The sequence below is a fragment of the Petaurus breviceps genome, unplaced genomic scaffold (assembly GCF_028583685.1).
Source record: "Petaurus breviceps papuanus isolate PSGF00001 unplaced genomic scaffold, PetGlider_PUasm1.0 140, whole genome shotgun sequence".
Lineage (NCBI taxonomy): Eukaryota > Metazoa > Chordata > Mammalia > Diprotodontia > Petauridae > Petaurus > Petaurus breviceps.
Window position 1 is genome coordinate 42,133,821 of NW_027185698.1, and position 18,174 is coordinate 42,151,994.

Below are 18,174 nucleotides of genomic sequence, written 5' to 3' on the forward strand. Positions count from 1 at the left end.
ACCTGAATACTTAGAACAGTAGTATATGGAAAAGAATGGAGGAGAAACACAGAACCAAAACAAAAACGTGTACGTAGGAGAGGGCTCCTAAAAATCTTTGTCAAGCCATTCATTGCCAGCAGGTCAGACTGTGGGAAACAATAGCAGAACTATTATTGTGTTGAGAGCTTGTGTTATGAAGTTACACTTTAACTCTTATCCTTTACAAAGGTATTGACTGTTTTCTAAAGCTCTATTGAAAGTGCTGAAACTGTACTGCAGGAATATTTATCGAATTATTTCCATCCTTATTGGATGGTGAAGAAAGTAGATTGTCTGGTTTTATTAAAGTATTGTAGCCAAAGTACCATTTTTATACACATACACATTTTGGGAAGAAATCAAGAAAAATGTTTTCCTCACATAATTCCTCACTGGGTAGATTTGTTTTTTCTGCTTTGAAATATCAACCACTGCTGGCACCATAGTCTTTTCTAAGTAGAATGTGATTTGTCCTTGCCAGGGCAGACAGAATGCTAAATTAAAGGAGCCACTGACTTTCTACCATCATCTGATATACAATGGGAGAGAAAAACCAGAACCTAGTTAATACTTCTCTACTCTCCTTTAGCTTAGTCTCAATCCACCTTTCCTTATCAGTTTTCTCATTACTAGCTTGTGTGTTATTGCTTGTGTGTGTGGGCCCACTTCAGAATACTTAGAGAATACTTTAGGACAAAGAACTTGTTTGGTCTTTCTTTGGGCCAAAGATAGTTAATCCAAAAATTCAAATGGAGGGGGAAATATCTTCCTTTGTTCTGTGAAGTTTGGATGCAGTCAAAGGGCTGCACTTGAGGACCTAGAGGGCTACATGTGACCTTGAGACCACTGGTTCCCCACCCCGTATCTAGATTGCTCTCACAAATACACATATAGTTTTATTGCTGCTAACCATTTTTCAAGAATAAGAGAAACTGAAGAAGGAAAAGGAAAATGTTAGAGGATCTAAAGTCTGAATAATTTTGCCACTGATTCCTTTGTAATTATGGTTGAGTCACTGTTCTTTACTAAATGGAGTGAGATCTTAAAGATGAATGAAGGGGGCAGCTAGGTGGCACAGTGAATAGAGCACCAACTGTGGAGGCAGGAGGACCTGAGTTCAAATACGGCCTCAGACACTTAACATTTACTGTGTGGCCTTGGGCAAGTCACTTAACCCCAATTTCCATCCCTTCCCCTGCCAAAAAGCGAAAAAAAAAAAAAAAGATTAATGAAGGCTGGTGAGGTAGTAGACCAGTGACCTACAGGTTCAAATAATTATCCATTCCCACCTCCAGACACTTCTTTTTAGAGTGAAATAAAGAAGATGGAAATAAAAGAAAGATTGCAAGGGAAGGGGTAGTTAGGTGGCACAGTGAATAGAGCACTGGCCCTGGAGTCAGGAGGACCTGAGTTCATATCTGACCTCAGATACTTAACACAAAAAACTAGCCTTGTGACCTTGGGCAAGTCACTTAACCCCAGTTGCCCTCCCCCCAAAAAAAAGATTGCAAGGGAAGAGTTCTCTAAGTACAGTGTACCATATTCATCTTTAGATATTATTGAATTAACTTATGAATTATCTATACCTAAAATAACAGATTACTTATTGTATATTATAATTTGTAAAATTGTGTTTTTAACTAATTGTTCTCTGTAGGTTTTCTACAAACTAACCCCTAAATGATCACTTCTGGTCTTGTAGTCAGGAAGACCTGAGTGTGGCCTTAGACACTTATTAGCTGTGTGTCCCTGGCCAAGTCATTTAACCTCAGTTTTTTCAAATGTAAAATAAGAATAATAATAGCATCTAACTCTCAGAGTTGTTGTCAGGTACAAACTGATAATATTCGTAAAGTTATAATTTTAATATGATTATTGTAGGTATAATTGCAAATATAATAGAAATATTTTAATTTTGAGGATCTGTTATTTTTTTTTCAGTGTGTGTAGTCCTTCAGTCTTTGCAGATCAGAGCCCTTCTGTGCCTCAGGAGACTGTCTTCATGAGTTGCCTTGGCCAAAAATTCATTCCCCTTAGCCAATATTGTATTTGTGATTCTTTCCAAACTTAGAAAGATTGGACCCATATGAGAAACTTCCCTAGATTGGTGTTAGGCCTGCCAGAGCATAAATTACTTTGGTATATCTTTCAAAAACACATGATCCTCTTTTATACCTATATGAGGCTTTGAAGACAAGCATTTTGGAGAAAAAAAATCTCTTAGAAAATACTGTCTCAAGTCTTAGACTTTAAGAGAATAATCAGACTACTTCTTAGGATCATATATTTAGAGTTAAAAGTCTCATTACAGGCCATCATGTCTACCACTCTACCTTATTTATAACAGATGAGAAAATCTTGTAATCCTGTATTTGAAAGGCCATATAGTACAGTTTATACCTGAAATATCTCCCATTCTACAGCATACCCAGCAAATGGTCAAACCTTTTATTGAAGACTTCAGTGAGCAGGAACCCACAACTTCTTAATGCAGCCCATTTACTTTTGGATAGCTTTAGTTAACAGACTTTCCATTATATTAGGTTTAAATTTAAGTCATGGGTGTGGCTAGGTGGCACAGTGAGTAAATCACCAGCCCCGGAGTCAGGAGGACCCCAGTTCGGTTCCGGCCTTAGACACTTAACACCCACACACCAAAAAAAAACAACCAAACCTAGCCCTGTAACCTTGGGCAAGCTACTTAACCCCAATTACCCTCCAAAAGGCAAAAAAAAAAAGGGGGGGGGGGGGGGGGATAAAATAAATAAATAAATAAATGTAAGTCATTCCTCAATTGATAAATGGTAAAAGGATATGAACAGGCAGTTTTCAAATGAAGAAATTAAAGTTATCTGTAGTCATATGAAAAAATGCTCTAAATCACTATTGATTAGAGAAATGCAAATTAAAACAACTCTCAGGTACCACCCCACACCTATCAGATTGGATAATGTGATAGAAAAGGAAGACAGGTTATAGGTGTTGGAGAAGATGTGGTAAAATTGGGACACATTAATGCATTGTTGGTGGAGATGTGAACTGATCCAGTCATTCGGGAGAACAATTTGTAACTGTTTAAAGGGCAGTCAAACAGTATATATCCATTGATCCAGCAAAAACACTACTAGGTCTGTATCCCAGAGAGATTAAAAAAAAGGGGGGGAGGGGGGAAAGGACCTATATGTACAAACATACTTAAGGCAGCTCTTTTTGTGTTGGCAAAGAAATGGAAATTGAGGAGATACCGTATCATCAAGTGGGGAATGGTCAGACAAGTTGTGGTATATGAATGTAATGGAATACTGTTATGCTATAAGAATTGATAAGCAGGTGGATTTCAGAAAAACCTGGAAAGATTTACATGAACTGATGCTGAGTGAAGTGAGCAGAACCAAGAGAACATTGTACACAGTAACTGCAACATTGTGCAGTGATCGGCTGTGATAGACTTAGCTCTTCTCAACATTACAATGATCCAAGACTTCCCAAAGACTCGTGATGGAAAATGCTATCCACATGGAGAGAAAGAACTATGGAATCTGAATACAGACCAAAGCAGACTATTTTCACTTTTGTTGTTGTTTTTTCTTTGTGGTTTTTCCCTTTTGTTCTGTTTCTCTTTCACAACATGACTAATGTGGAAATATCTTTAACATGATTGTACATGTGTAACCTATATCAGATGCTCCCTGTTTGGGAGAGGAGAGGGAGGGAGGAAAATTTGGAACTCAAAATATTATAAAAAGTAAATGTGGAAAACTATCTTTATATATAATTGGAAAAAATAAAATTCTATTTTAAAAACATTTAAATTTACCCCTTTTTAACTAGCCCATTGTTCTTAGATCTTCCCTTGGGGGCCAAGCAGAAAAAAATCTAATTCCTGTTCCATGTATCAGCTCTTCAAATACTTGAATGCTGTTATCTTGTCCCCAAAGTCTTCTTTTCTCCAGGCTACACATAACCAATTTCTTCAACTTGTTCTTATATTTACAGTTACAAAAAATTTTCACATAAATAAAGTCAAGCATAAACAGTTGGGAAAATGTTAATTGCTCATGGTGAGGCTAAGCCAATATAATAAAAAGGACAGTTCTAACTAAATTAATCAATCTGCCATACCAATCAAACTGCCAAAAAATTACTTTATAGAGCTAGAAAAAAATAAGTACTTAATAAATGCTTTAGTCATTCATTCATCCACAGATGTTATGAACATCACAATTATACCTTTATCTGAGTGATTGATAAAAATCTCAAATAGCACAGAACAAAACATAACCCATTTGTGCACTCCAAGCACATATAAAAACCAAGTGTAACCTATGATCAGTATTATTTTTTGTTGTTTTTTTTTCCTTGTCAAAGAAATCTACTTTTAGTTGTAACAAACAGTATTTGAGGGCAACCTATATTTGGACCAATACGGTAAATTTTCTCTTCCTTATCATCGAAGGGATCTAAACTTATTCCATTTTTTCCAAATAAAGCAAACTTAATGTAAACACATTGCTAGTTTTAGCTGCCACAGCTGAAAAAGCCGCTCGGTATATTTGGTTTGTCTGCTTCTTCCTCACCCCTTCCTCTCATTAGCACTGTGAGCATCCCACTAACAAAACTAAGTGATTTGCTCATTTCTTTTCCTATCTAAAAATGGAGTACTGGTGATTCAGTTTCCCCCATTTAAAAAATGCTGACATTGATCTTGAGAAACAGATTAACGTACTGAAAGAATCATTGGATTTGGAGATGGAAAACCTGGGTTTCAGTTCCAAACTAGTACTACTGTTCAATCGACTAGCTCTGTGACTATACATGTCATTTAATTTCTTTCTTTCTTTTTTTAAAGCAATTGAGGTTAAGTAACTTGCTCAAGGTTACACGGCCAGTTATTTTGTGTGGGTGCTAAGTATCTGAGGCCGGAACCAATCCCAGGTCTCCTGACTCCGGGGCTGGCGCTCTTACTCACTGCGCCACCTGGCCACCCTGCATTTAATTTCTTAAATCTTATGCTTCTTCATCGATATAATGGGAATAAAAATACTATTTACCATGAAGAGTTGTATAGCGCAAATTAAATTATACATTCATGTATATAATTCACTAAACAATCATTTGTTATTAGGAGGAAGAGAAGTCTTTTTTGAATCCTATTATATGAATCATGGTACTATATGGGAGAACACCCAAATGCTAAGAGTCAGATTATACCTTGCAACACACATTGTTTTGACTGGCCCTTTAGTCTTTGAAAGTTGTTTGTTAATTTTTTTTGTGTTTTGTTTTCCAGCGTACACAAACCCTACTAAAAGAGTACAAAGAAAGGGACAAGTCTAATGTATTTACAGATAAACGCTTTGGGGAGTACAATACTAAAATAAGTCCAGAGGAAAAGATGATGAAGAGGTTTGCTCTAGAACGACAGGTATGGAAAAAGTGTTGTAGGGGAAGGTTGGGTTTGAGGGGTTATTTTTTGGTTTTGTTTTTTTATTTCTGAGCTGCCACTTTATGTAACCAGTGAAGATAGCCTGTTTTGTTCTCATTTTTCATTAAATGTGCTTACCATTTAAGCATCTCATCATCCCTGGTGTGGGACTGGCTGCCTCACATTTGACAACTCTTTAGCCTCCTAGACCCTTTATAAAAAGTAGCTTAGTAAATATTAATTGAATGGATAAATGTCCTATCCAAAACAAATGTCATTTCTTGCCTACTGGCTGTTCTGGATCCCCTGCTACCTTTAGTGTTGTTGACTGAAACTATGGTTTATGGTGGCTTGCCTAAAACTATTTAGTGTACTATTGCCTAAAACTATTTAATGTCTATTCTTGGAATAGACCCGGGCTATGGAAATGTTTCTGATTGTCCATTGAAATAAAAATTCCTCTTCTCTGGGTAATGGTATATTTTTGTAGAATTACTTTGTTGACCAAAATTAAACTTGGCCATTGGTTGGAGAGAGAAGGACGTGGAACCGAATAAAATTTGGAAAAAAAAAAACAAAACCAAAAAACCCCAAACATGTAATTATGAAAAGTGTTTGTTACTATTTAGTTGAATGAACTTTGGCAGACTAGCACAAACTATTGTGAAAAATGTTAGGTAACTAATTAATGCTAGTTTCTATTCTTCCAGCGTAACAATGAAAAGAAAAGCATTTATAATCTCAATGAAGATGAAGAATTAACTCATTATGGCCAGTCTTTGGCAGATATTGAAAAATTTAATGACATTGTTGATAGTGACAGTGATACTGAAGAAAGAGGAATGTTGTCTGGTAAGAATAGTAGAAATATCACATTATTCTAAGTTTTCTTCATATTAAATTGATCTGCTATTATCCTTTTTCCTTCTATTCCTAAAAGTAAATCAAGGCCTGTAGAAAAAACACTGATGAACAAAAAAGATAAGTTGACAAATAATAACAACCATAGTCCTGAAAGGGACCTTTTAGAAGCAAAGTGATAAACCCCAGAGATAGAGGAACTTGCCCAAGCTTGACACTGGACCTGGCACCAGAACTGGAATACTCTTTGTGCTTTCTGTGCTTGACCTTGTGCTGTTTAACTTTTTTATTAGTGACTTGGATATGAAAGGCATAGGTATAAATTACCCATAGGCATAGGTTACCAATTTGTAAATGTCATAAAGCTTCAAGGAAGAGCTGACACTAAAGATCCCAAAAGGTCTTGCCAGACAAGAATGCTTGGCCAACCTGAACAGGATAACATTTGAAAGTTCTATATCTGAGGAGAAAAAAGCAATTCCTCAACTTCAGAACAGGGCAGATATCTTATTCCTTAAACATAAAATTTGTGATTTTTGCTATAATCTGTAGCAGTTTAATTCTCCACTAAAATATTTCTCTGCTGCTCCATTATGGTATAGAAGAGACTCAGGGTACTCTTCTACCCCGGGTTGGCATACTGTGGCCCAAGAGCCAGATCTAACCCTACCACCTGTTTTGTATGGTCTGTAAGCTCAGAATGATTTGTACCTTTTAAAACAAAGCTATATCTTGCAGGCCATATGAAAACAGACAGTGGTATGGATTTGGTCATCAGGCCATAATTTGCAGACCCTTGTCACAGATTATTCCATAGAAAGCTTAAAGAAAGGGCTTTTGGATATGCATTGTGTCTCTTCTGAGAGCTGGGCTGCGTGACTTCAGAAAGCTAATCAAAAGATTGGTCACCATTGGATACATCTTTAGCCATAACAGCTAATGAAGGGCATCTACCAATGTGATGAAGGTGTAGTATCTATCAGTATGAGGGACTACCTATTCCCTGCAAAATAACCGTTCCTTTGAAGTAATAACAATTACGTAGCATGTTTAATCTTTGTATGCTTTTTTAACTAACAAACTTCAAAGCAAATTTCTTTGAGAAGTGATGCCAATCTCTGTTTTTTGGGGTTTTTTGAAGGGATTAAACCTAAGAAATTAAATGTTTTGCTTCCCTTTGTAAGAAGAAATTAGAAATCAGGTCTTTCTACATCTTCAGGCCTCTGGTTGTGAAATTACAGTAATGTAATTAGGAATTGGGTTTTAGTTTTCATTGACTTCAGGTCAGAGTTTGTCAGCTTTTGCAAAATCTTGAGAACAAATGCAACACAAAGCTTTTTAAAAGATGTAATTTGGGTGGGGATTTGTCATTTTTTTCCTTAAGCATATGGAAACCGAAGAAATATAAAGCATGTAACTGCCCTTTGATATTTGGATAAACCATTGGAAAAAAAAAAAGAATTGAAGCAATACATAGTTTAAAACCAGCTGTTCTGTATAAGAACACTGGGAGGTAAAAATCATGACTCTTAGGCAACATTGTTGTCAAATTATTCTTCCAGATGCTGGGTGATTTTTAAAGAGAAATGGTCACCATTTTATTTTTCTCTTTTCAACTTTACATTGTTTCATATCATTTTGTGGCTGTTCAACAATAAACTTCATCACTTTTCACCTCCGTTTAGCCCATACGATTGACTGGATAGTGCTGAAGAACAGCCTCCTCCCCATTCAGTGTATGGGAACCTAGAATACTAGTCTAATAGGAATAAAAATATGTGAATGTTTCTTGTAATTTTGCTTGATAGATAAGTTCTGTTTTAACTTTTTTAGTAATAGATTCACTTCCTCCAATATTCTGTAGTTGAAGTTATACACAAAACAGTTTGTCTTGCATTTTCCAAAACTTAAGCCTTATGATTTCTGACATTGACCTGAACTCCAAGCTAGATGTTTTGGGAAATTTTTGAGTGAAGTTTATTATAGCAGCTATCTAATTATGTGAGAGTGAGAAGGAAGGCATGTAATTTCTGCAGAATGATTTAAAATGACATTTTGGGATGCATATGAATAAAAAATGGCAAAGCTTTTGAAATTGAATCTTTCCATAGTATCATATCTCAGTTAAAAAATAATTTAGTTGATAAGAGGGGGAAGAAACAAGTAGAAGTGGAAATGACAGACATAATTTTTTGGATGTCAGTTATAGAATTTTGTAGACATCTGAAATTTTGACTAGAACTAAATAATTTCCTTGTGCATTATTTGTTGCCTTTTGTAGAACTAGGAAGTTTTGGCAACACACAGCTTATATTGTATGTGTTCATCTATGTTTTGTCAATTTAGTGTCTTGGAATGTTTGACCTTGCCTAATATTCCCCATCTGGTCTCTTGAAGGGTTGTATAACATACAAATGCCCTCCAGGCAAAATCAAACCATCCTAGCATCTGCCAACAAAGCTACAGACCAGAACATTCCTATATCTTGTACCCCTGAGCCCCCTAGTGACTCTAAATCAGTTGGTTCTAGACCACTCTAAACACCCCTTAACCAATTAGTTGCCTTCAAGGCAGCTTCTGACAACCTATCTATGCTGGACTTCGAATAAAGAGAGATGGGGATTCATGTTATACTTACCCTGACATGTAGCAGGAGCATGTCTCTTAAACTCACTAAGATTCATTTTCCTCATCTGTAAAATAGTGTTAAATACCTGTTGTGGCATCTGCCTCACAGGATTGCACTGTGTAAAAATGTCAGTCTTTATTGTGAGGAGGATGTGCCAGGTCAGGAGTATTTCACAGCTATTGCTGTGCCATCTGGAGAGGTGCTGAAGGGGTATCTCCCCCCTTACCAGTCTTTTAGAACTTTCTACTGTAAAACAGCAATATTTTCTAAGATAGAGAACTGAGAAAACTAATTGTGACTCTGTTCATTTGAGAAAGAAAAGTGTAAAGAATACTAGATTTAGTGTTAGAAGACCTGAATTTGAATGTCCTAGTTAGGTAAGAATACATCCCTAAAGGGGTTCAACTTTGAGACTGGTGAAAAAGTTTTATGGTCCTTAAGATTAAGCTGCAGAGTAGAGAGTAAGGCCTGATAGCCTGGCAAAAGAGCAAGGCAGATGAAAAGGCCCAGTGGTCCACCATTGTACTGGATGGATTATTGCCCTTTGAAGTGCTGTGAATGGCCAGATGAGCTCTGAAGGCCATGTTATTCCAGAGCCATGGAAAGGAAGAGAAGGAGGCCCAAGGGTTATTGTCTGCCGTGGTAGTAAAGGCTCCTTCCCACACGGTATCAGCGTAAAGCCAAGATGGGGAAAAAGAATAGGAGTTGTGGCAGAAAGCTTGAGGAGGAAAGGGAAAAGTCTAGTGAAATCTCAGCAGAGGGCAAGGGGAAGGCCTCTCAGTGGCCTGGTCTGCTCTGACACTTCAGTGCTCAATGGAATCTGTTCATTTCTCCTTCACATTAAAAAAACACCCACCCTAATTAAAAAAAAAAATTACCTTAAATGTGTATGTGTGTGGTATATATATATATATATTTTAATTTATATAATGGATGTTTCTGAAAAGTCAAGTATAAGTCAAATCATAGCTGAAATGTACCAAAGGAACCTGTTTTAAAAGAACCTTAAGGTGAATCCTATAATGTGGATGGTCATCCCTGAATATAGAGTTTATTGAACATAAATATTTACATGATTTGGAGTGATCATTTTCTAGGTATAGAACAGAAGTTATAAGACACTGAACTAAATGTAATCCTTGAGCACAAATGGAAGTTGATTTCTTTTTCCTCTATTTTGTCTAGCCTTCTTTTTAAAATAAATCCTGGATTTAATTTAATTTCCTTTTGTTTTGCTTCTTTCTCCCCAAAAGTTAATTTCAGGGGGAAAATAATCCTGGAAATTGAAGCTTCTAATGGTAGGGTTATATTTCAATATATTGGATTTTCCTGAAGACTCAGATGTAGCATTTGATAAATGCCATTATGTATATGTTGTGTTCAAGATGATCCATGTGAGTTTTTTGCTTGAATGTGAATTACTCAGTCCTTCTTATGACTACTCTAGGAGAAATGTTGGCAGAGTGCTGTACTAGTACGCTCCCAAGCAGTGAGTCTCTGTGTGGTTCATGTTAGTTCTCATCACTATTTTTCTGCAGCTGAGTTAACTGCTTCCCATTTTGGAGGAGGTGGCGGGCTCCTTCGCAAGAAAACCTCTGAACCAGGAGAGGAGGAAGAGAAACCAAAATCACGCAAAGAACTTATTGAAGAGCTCATTGCAAAATCAAAACAAGAGAAGGTGGGTTTGTGTTCTTAGCATGGAACAACTTAGTAATAATGAAAGGAAATGGCTCATCATGGAAGGACATACAGGAAGATGAAAGACTTTGTGTGTGTATAATTTTATTACGTTTAGACTATGTTTAAACTCTTTAAAATGTGGTTAAAAATAATTACTTTTAAATATAGATATTCTGTAGAAGAAATAAAGTCCTACTCCAATGTCTTATTGTGATATGAAAATGACCCTGGGTTCTCAAAGGCTATGCCAGTGCAGAAATGGGGAGGAGGTAAGCTCTGGCAAATTCTGCCATGCTGAAAAAGCTTTGAATATGCCCCTGCTAACAGACCGAGTCTTTTTTTTCCGTCAGACCTACTAAGCTAATTACAAAGATGTATGTAACCAGTAGGCTGGCCTCCTGGTGATAAATCAGCTTTCTTGTTTCACCTCTCCAAGACTCAGTTTCTCTCCCTGTAAAACAGGAATAATATTTGTGTGATCTGCCTCACAGCATTTTCATGAGGCTCAAATAAGAGACATGTTAAAACAGAAGAAAATGAGCCATGATCTTCTGTTCTGTATGGCTCCCTTCCTCCCATCTTCTACTTCTGCCATGATGGAGGCAGATAGGCAGGAAAGGAGGCAGAGAGCAGCAAGAACTACGTACAGATTTTAGACTATCAATACATTTCAGTTTGTCCTTTTGTATTCTAAATGTGAGATCCTTCACCAGCAACCAAAGTAGACATGTCACCAGAGAAGCTTAAAATCATATCAGTCTTGACATGCTTTGCTATAAACAAAACCAGAAAGAAAAAGAAGGAAGCCACAGCTAAGTGCAAGACTGGTTCATTGGTACTCCTTGGATAGGCAAAGAATGAAATTGGCTAAGTGGATTTTATCAGACAGGCAGAGGCAGCAAGAAACATCCTTTCATGGGATATTTGGTTATTATGTATTGCGATATTAATAAATATGGACAAAAAGTTCATCATGAAAATGATAGCAACCTGGACACATCCATCAGTTGTTGAGGATGAAATGTCCTGTAAAGAGTGCGTGCCTGCAGTCCTGCCCATATCCAGGTTTTGTGAGAGTCATCCAAATTGGAATCAAGTGCATCCTCAATGACAACAGCATCAGTAAGGAGCTAGCAAGCACTCTCAAATGATATTCTATAATGGACCATGTCTTGACCATTTCACAATTGTGAGAAAGACATGGAGAATAATAAGATCCCATGTACATGGTGCTGACAATGAAAAAGATTTTAATTCATTTGCTGAAACAAAATGCTACAAGCTTTTTTACAACAAAAGTATTTCTCCTCCATGTGTTAAGATCATTCAGGATTCCTTAGAATACATTAAAACAAATAATGCTATTCCATGACTCCTCTAATTGCAAAGATCAGATGAGCCATTAAAGAGGGAGATGTATTCTTATCAGAGGTATTTGTCACTGTGAAGGAGGAAATCTGGCATAGAATCTATCATGAGAAGGGATTCCCTGTGAGGCCCTTCAAATACTCCTGTTTGCACATGACATTGTGCTGATTACCATCAAACTCTCCTGGAAGAAATCTTTAATTACTAAAAACAGTTCAGCCTGCCCATCTACACAGATGCTTCATTCACATTTATATGTGGATGAAGAATGTCCATTGCTTTTATTTCAATATGTATTTGGATGGAAAAATTACCCCTAGAAGTGAAAGAAGATGGCAGACTATAATTGCTTTGGGAAAATCTCAAATTATGAAATGAAAGCAAAGACCCTCTTTAAAATATTAATATTTTACTGACATTATGTATGGCAGCCTGACATAGACTGCTACTTCCACTAAAGAACTAAAAATTAGTATCAACCAGAAGGCCGTGGAGAGTATCCAGCAGCATAGAACCAAGGAGGAACTCCTTGGAGAAACAGGAGAAAAGGCTGTCAGCAAGGAGCACTGGCCGTGTCTCAAGAGAAGGGAGAAGGGAGTGGCAAATAAACAGTCAAGAGTGTTCTGCTGGTCCTCTCAAAAAGTCAGGGGAAAGCAAACTTCCCAGCATGTTGGGTGAACACCCTGGACTGAAATTTGGGGAGAACATGGCTAAGGATGTTAGAGATGGGCAGGCCTGGAGGGGCCGCAATGTGCTTCATTGGAGGAAACTCACAGAGTGATGAGATCCCAGATCCACTTGAGTATAGATATAATGTTAACTATTACCTAGTACATACTAATAGTTTCAGTGATTAGACACTTGCATAAAATATATTGATAAGGTTATAATTTAGATTATGCTTATAATTAAAATATTTTTCTCTTTCATACATTCATTTGATAAACATCATGCCTCCTTTGCCACGCACACAACCCTTACAGGCATTGGGATAAAAAATATGTCATTGAGGTGAAGAACTATCTTTATAGGTAGATAAGACATTGTCTCTGATTCTCAGGCACTTTCTGTCTTGAAAGGGAGATAAAATAAATACATTAGCAAACTGTGTGACAAAATAGGATATAACGCATACATGAATAAGGTACAAGCAAAGTGCTCTCTCTCTATTTAGAGGTAGGAGGGGTCAGATAAGATGATAAGAAATCATATCCCCTTCATTTTACAGGTGAAGAAAATGAAGTCCCAGAAAGGTTAGAATGATGTGTAAGGTCACACAAATCCTGGGTATTTAAAGCTAGGTCCTGTCCCTCCAAATTTGGTGTTCTTTCTACTCTATTGCTTCTGATGTAGCATGGGGGCTAGAGAAAGAGATTATGGGAAACAGCAACAGAGGAGAAGGTGTTTGAAGGGGTATCATGTTCATAAGCAGAGGTGTAGCATTTTGGATAATTGTGTTAACTAAGCATAGGTAGTAAGGTATGGGTTTTTTCTAATCTGTCAATTTTTATCTTTCAGAAACAAATGTCTACTTGGGCTATTTGTATTTTTATTGTCATATATTGGCTTTGGACTATGTGGTTGCTTCTTTTTTTGCTAAAAACTAGAATATTTAGTCTGAAGTGAATACTAATGATGTAAGGTGCTTTTCCCCCAGCGTGAGAGACAGGTTCAACGAGAAAATGCCCTTGAACTCACTGAGAAATTGGACAGTGATTGGAAAGAAATTCAGTTTCTGCTATCTCACAAGACCCCCAAATTGGAAAAAAAGGATAAAGAAGAGAAACCTAAGGTAGGAGCCAAACCATATAACTAAATACTATCCTGAATGTCTTCTAATTATTTCAGCCAGGGGAGAGTTTTTAAGGCCTTTAAATGTGTGCTGGCCCTTTTTCTTTTATTCAGTAGTCATTCATTCAACCACTATTTATTAAGGACCACCTTTATACAAAGTAGGACATAGTCCTTGCCCTTAAGGAACTTCGAGTCCAGCAGGGAAGGTGAGACATGCACAAGCATGAGGTTGCTGATGCAGAATTGAATATGGTAAGAGTGTAGGGAATCTACAACCAGCTGTGTAAGAGCTGAGGACAGAACTGAGACTTCCAATCCAGGAGAGGATTCACAGAGAAGGCAATGTTTGAACTGGGGCTTGAAGAATCATAAGATTTCAGTAGGAGAGGTGGGAACAGGATGAGGAAGCCATTCCATGCCTAAGCAATGGCAGATTAAAAGGTACCAAGGTGAGAAAGAGCCCTAAAAATGTAGAGGAGACAGGGAATGGTCCATTGTGATTACAGCTTATTAACATCTGAAAGGAAAAAATATGAAATAAGATGGGAAGGGGACCAGGGTGTAATCTGAGTGTAATTCTTTTTGACTTTAATAATTTTGGGGGTTTCTAGATTGTCCATTTTAAAAAATGAAGCTATTGACATCTTGCCAGTATGAGGGGAATCAAAATCATTTTCATTTTTGGATGGATGTATTTTACTGTCCCTCCAAATGGTCTAGTTTCTTGATTTAGGAGAAGTTTCGGTGTATATTTTTATTTTTCAACTACTCCTCCGTCCTTCCTAATAGACAAATAAATTCTTTCTCAAATACATTTATTTTTATTATTTATCCAGTTGATTCCTAAATACTTTTTTTTCCACTCCCAGTTAGTTAAAAACACTCTCTTAAATTGAGTAGCTACTCCTTGGAAAACAACTCTCATTTGACCAGGCTTTGATTTCACCTGACTCTCAGCAAGTGAGACATTTTGAGCCAGGCCTATCATTCCTGACAATTTTTTTCAGTTAATTAATTAATCAATTATTTTTTTTCCTTTGGGGGGGGCAAGGCAATTTGGGTTAAGTGACTTGCCCAAGTTCACACAGCTAGTAAGTGTACACGTATCTGAGACCGGATTTGAACTGAAGTCCTCCCGACTCCAGGGCCAGTGCTCTATTCACTGCACCATCTAGCTGCCCCTATTCCTGACATTTTTAACAAATTTCCCATACCTTAGGCATACAGTAGCATGAAAGGTCCCTTCCAGCCCAAGAAAAATTCTGTTTTTACTAACTTAATGTATAAATATTTTTATTTTTGAGTGAACACTATTTTTGCTAATCCACATACTTTAAAAGGGATTTTTTAGTCTTCCAAGGCTTCTTTTTCATTTATTTCATTAATCCTTAAGTACTATTATGATAGTTTTTCTTCTGGCAGAAGAGAGTTAGATGTGGTTTGGCTGCTTCCAGACCTGGTCCTAGCCATTTGCTAACTGTTGCCAGACATCTATTGGCAGAGGTCTCTGAAGACAAAGCACTTCTAACTGAAAGGGCTTGTTTTCGCTTAGCCTGATGCATATGACATAATGGTCCGGGAGCTTGGATTTGAAATGAAGGCGAAGCCCTCAGACAGGATGAAGACTGAGGAGGAGTTGGCCAAAGAGGAGCAAGCACGACTCAAGAAGCTAGAGGTAAGTACCACAGACTGAGTCAATTGGTTCCTCTTCTTCTTTTGTTGTAGCCTGGGAACTCATGCTACTGGTCTTGAGTCAAAAGAGGCTGAACAGCAGCAAAAAGTGATGGAAGTGCTTGAGTTTATCTTGTAAAACTGTTTCCATTCTTCTTTTATACCCAAAAAAGGTGTTTAAAGAAAATGCTACAGGCTGAAAATTCAGCTTTCAGATCTCATCAGTTACTGAGTAATTTCGTCTTTGCCCAGAAGTCGATTCAAGTGGTGTTCATTTATAGACTGAAAAGATACATTACATCATATCAGTGGCATCATTTAGCATATGTAGAAGACGTAATTTTTTTATTTCATGCACTTGTCACTCTGTGTATACAATATCTGTGTACACGATATATTTCCACTAAGGAATTGCTTTATTTGATTGAAAAGACTGCAAGAATGAATATTGGAGGATTTGGGTGACTATAAAGATGTCTCTGCTATAATTAAAGACATGGGGCTTTCAGCTACAAAGAAAACTACATTTTCTTTGGTCAATAGGATATGCTTTAAAATCTCATGTATAGGACTTGTGATGTATTTGTTAGTTTTGTTGAAGAAACCTAAGTAGAAAACATTCCTAAAGCATTCAGCGTCCGACATGAATCCACAGAACAAGGGAATTCCAATTGGGGAGTACACATTGTGAATGCTCCAGGATCTGGTAGTGCAGTGAGGCTCCCCAGAACACAGCAAAACATTTTTAATCATCATTCAGCAGTTTGTTGCTGACAACAGGGTGCCCATGTTTTGTGTCTTGTCTTACTTGCCAACATAGAGATGTTTTTTGTTGTTCTTGTTCTCGTTCGGGACAGGCCGATAGACTTCGCCGGATGCTTGGAAAGGAGGAAGATGAAAATGTTAAGAAACCAAAGCACATGTCGGCAGATGATTTACATGATGGCTTCGTACTAGATAAAGATGATCGGCGTTTACTTTCTTACAAAGTAAGGGATTTGGGTTTTAGCATCCTAAGTTGTTTAAAAATCACTCGGCGTTTACTTTCTTACAAAGAGAGTTGGGTTTTAGCATCCCAAGTTGTTTAAAAATCACTTTTTCAGTAATGGTGTTCTCCAGTGAATTCATCTTAGTGGTGTACTTTTTTGAAGAAAGCTCTTCATTTTTTCTTTAAAAAGGCAGGTTCTGGAGAGTGGTATGTTTAGATGTTTACTGATATAATCAAATGTCAAAGCATTATTGAGAAAATGGTAATAATGCCTATCTGCATTGCCTGCCTGGAGAAGGTTCACGGATAGTAATAAAATCAGTGAAATCAGCATTTTTTACTGTTCATTTGTTCACTTCAGCTGTTCCTTATTATAGGTGAGTGTTAACCTATAATGTTAATCTATAAATCTATTTAATACAGCAGTATTCATAGTGTAGGTAGAGGTGTTTTTTTTTTTTTCAAAGCAATTGGGGTTAAGTAACTTGCTCAAGGTTACACGGCCAGGTGTTTCTGGGTGTGGTGCTAAGTGTCTGAGCCCAGATTTGATCCCCAGGTCATCCCAACACTGGAGCCGGTGGTCTTACTCACTGAGCCACCTGGCCACCCCTAAGCAATTGGGGTTAAGTAACTTGTTCAAGGTTACACGGCCAGGTGCTTCTGGGTGGGTGCTAAGTGTCTGACCCCGGATTTGATCCCCAGGTCATCCCGACACTGGAGCCGGTACTCTTACTCACTGTGCTACCTGGCCACCCCAGGTAGAGTTTTAAATATCACTTAATATCAAGGTGAATAGCTGTAATTCACTTCATCAATTATTAATTGCCTAATCCCCCTCAAGCACTCGAGTTTAAAGTAAAGTTCCTTCCTGCAAGGAAATTATATCCTAATATTGCCACAATTCTGAAATGTGTTCACCTTGAAACAGCCAGGAAGGAACCTTTTGGATCATGGACTTTTAGTTTTAGAAGAAATGTCTGAGATCTTGGATTCCTGCTTTTTCCTGAAGCATAAATCCCCTCTCTAAAACGTGCCTAACAAAAAGTGTTCCATCCAAATATCTCCAGAGATGAATCCTTACTGCTCATATAGTTGATTTCTTTAAACCTCATATGTTAAAAGCCAGTTCTTCCTTCCACTGAACTGAAATCTCACCCATAGCTCTGTCTATTCCTTGCTCGTAGTTCTCCCCTCAAGGGCAAAGCAGGTTAAATCTCATCATCTTCCATATGACAACTCTTAAAATACTTTAAAAGATGGATCATGTTCCCTCTAAGACCTTTCTTCTCAAGGCTAAACTATTCCCACACCCATCAGCCAGTCCTCATAGGCTGTTTCAGATCCCCTTTCCATCCTGGTTCCTGGGCTCTTGTCACATTGCTGCTTGTCAGCATTCCTTGTGAAGTCGGGCCCTCAGAACTGAACACCATGTTCCACATGTGGTCTGACGGGGCAGAGAACAGCCAGACTGCACTCCTTGTGTTCATCATACCTCTGCTCAGGCAGCCTTAGTGCAGGGAGGCTGTTGAATTGTTGGTGCATAGCTGACTGCCAGCTCCTTCCCTCTGCCTCTCTCATCCACATCTCCCTTGCAGCCTAGCACATCAGGCCAGGTCAGGTCCGCAAGCCCTTTTGAAGCACTTACTGTGTGTATGCCTGAGGCCATGCTAAGCACTAGAGTTACAAAGAAAGGCAGAGTTCGGGGAATGTGGAGGGTAGTAAAGTGACTTGTTGAAG

General features: G+C 37.7%; 1 protein-coding gene across 1 annotated transcript in view; it reads left to right on the top strand.

The window, feature by feature from the left end:
* NOP14 (NOP14 nucleolar protein) overlaps nt 1-18,174 on the top strand; it is an 86,224-nt gene that overhangs the window by 43,261 nt on the left and 24,789 nt on the right. The window contains exons 3-8 of the mRNA XM_069070728.1: nt 5,312-5,446; nt 6,157-6,298; nt 10,475-10,614; nt 13,642-13,776; nt 15,331-15,453; nt 16,307-16,438. Coding sequence (XP_068926829.1) covers nt 5,312-5,446; nt 6,157-6,298; nt 10,475-10,614; nt 13,642-13,776; nt 15,331-15,453; nt 16,307-16,438 — 807 coding nt within the window. The remainder of the gene's footprint in view (nt 1-5,311; nt 5,447-6,156; nt 6,299-10,474; nt 10,615-13,641; nt 13,777-15,330; nt 15,454-16,306; nt 16,439-18,174) is intronic.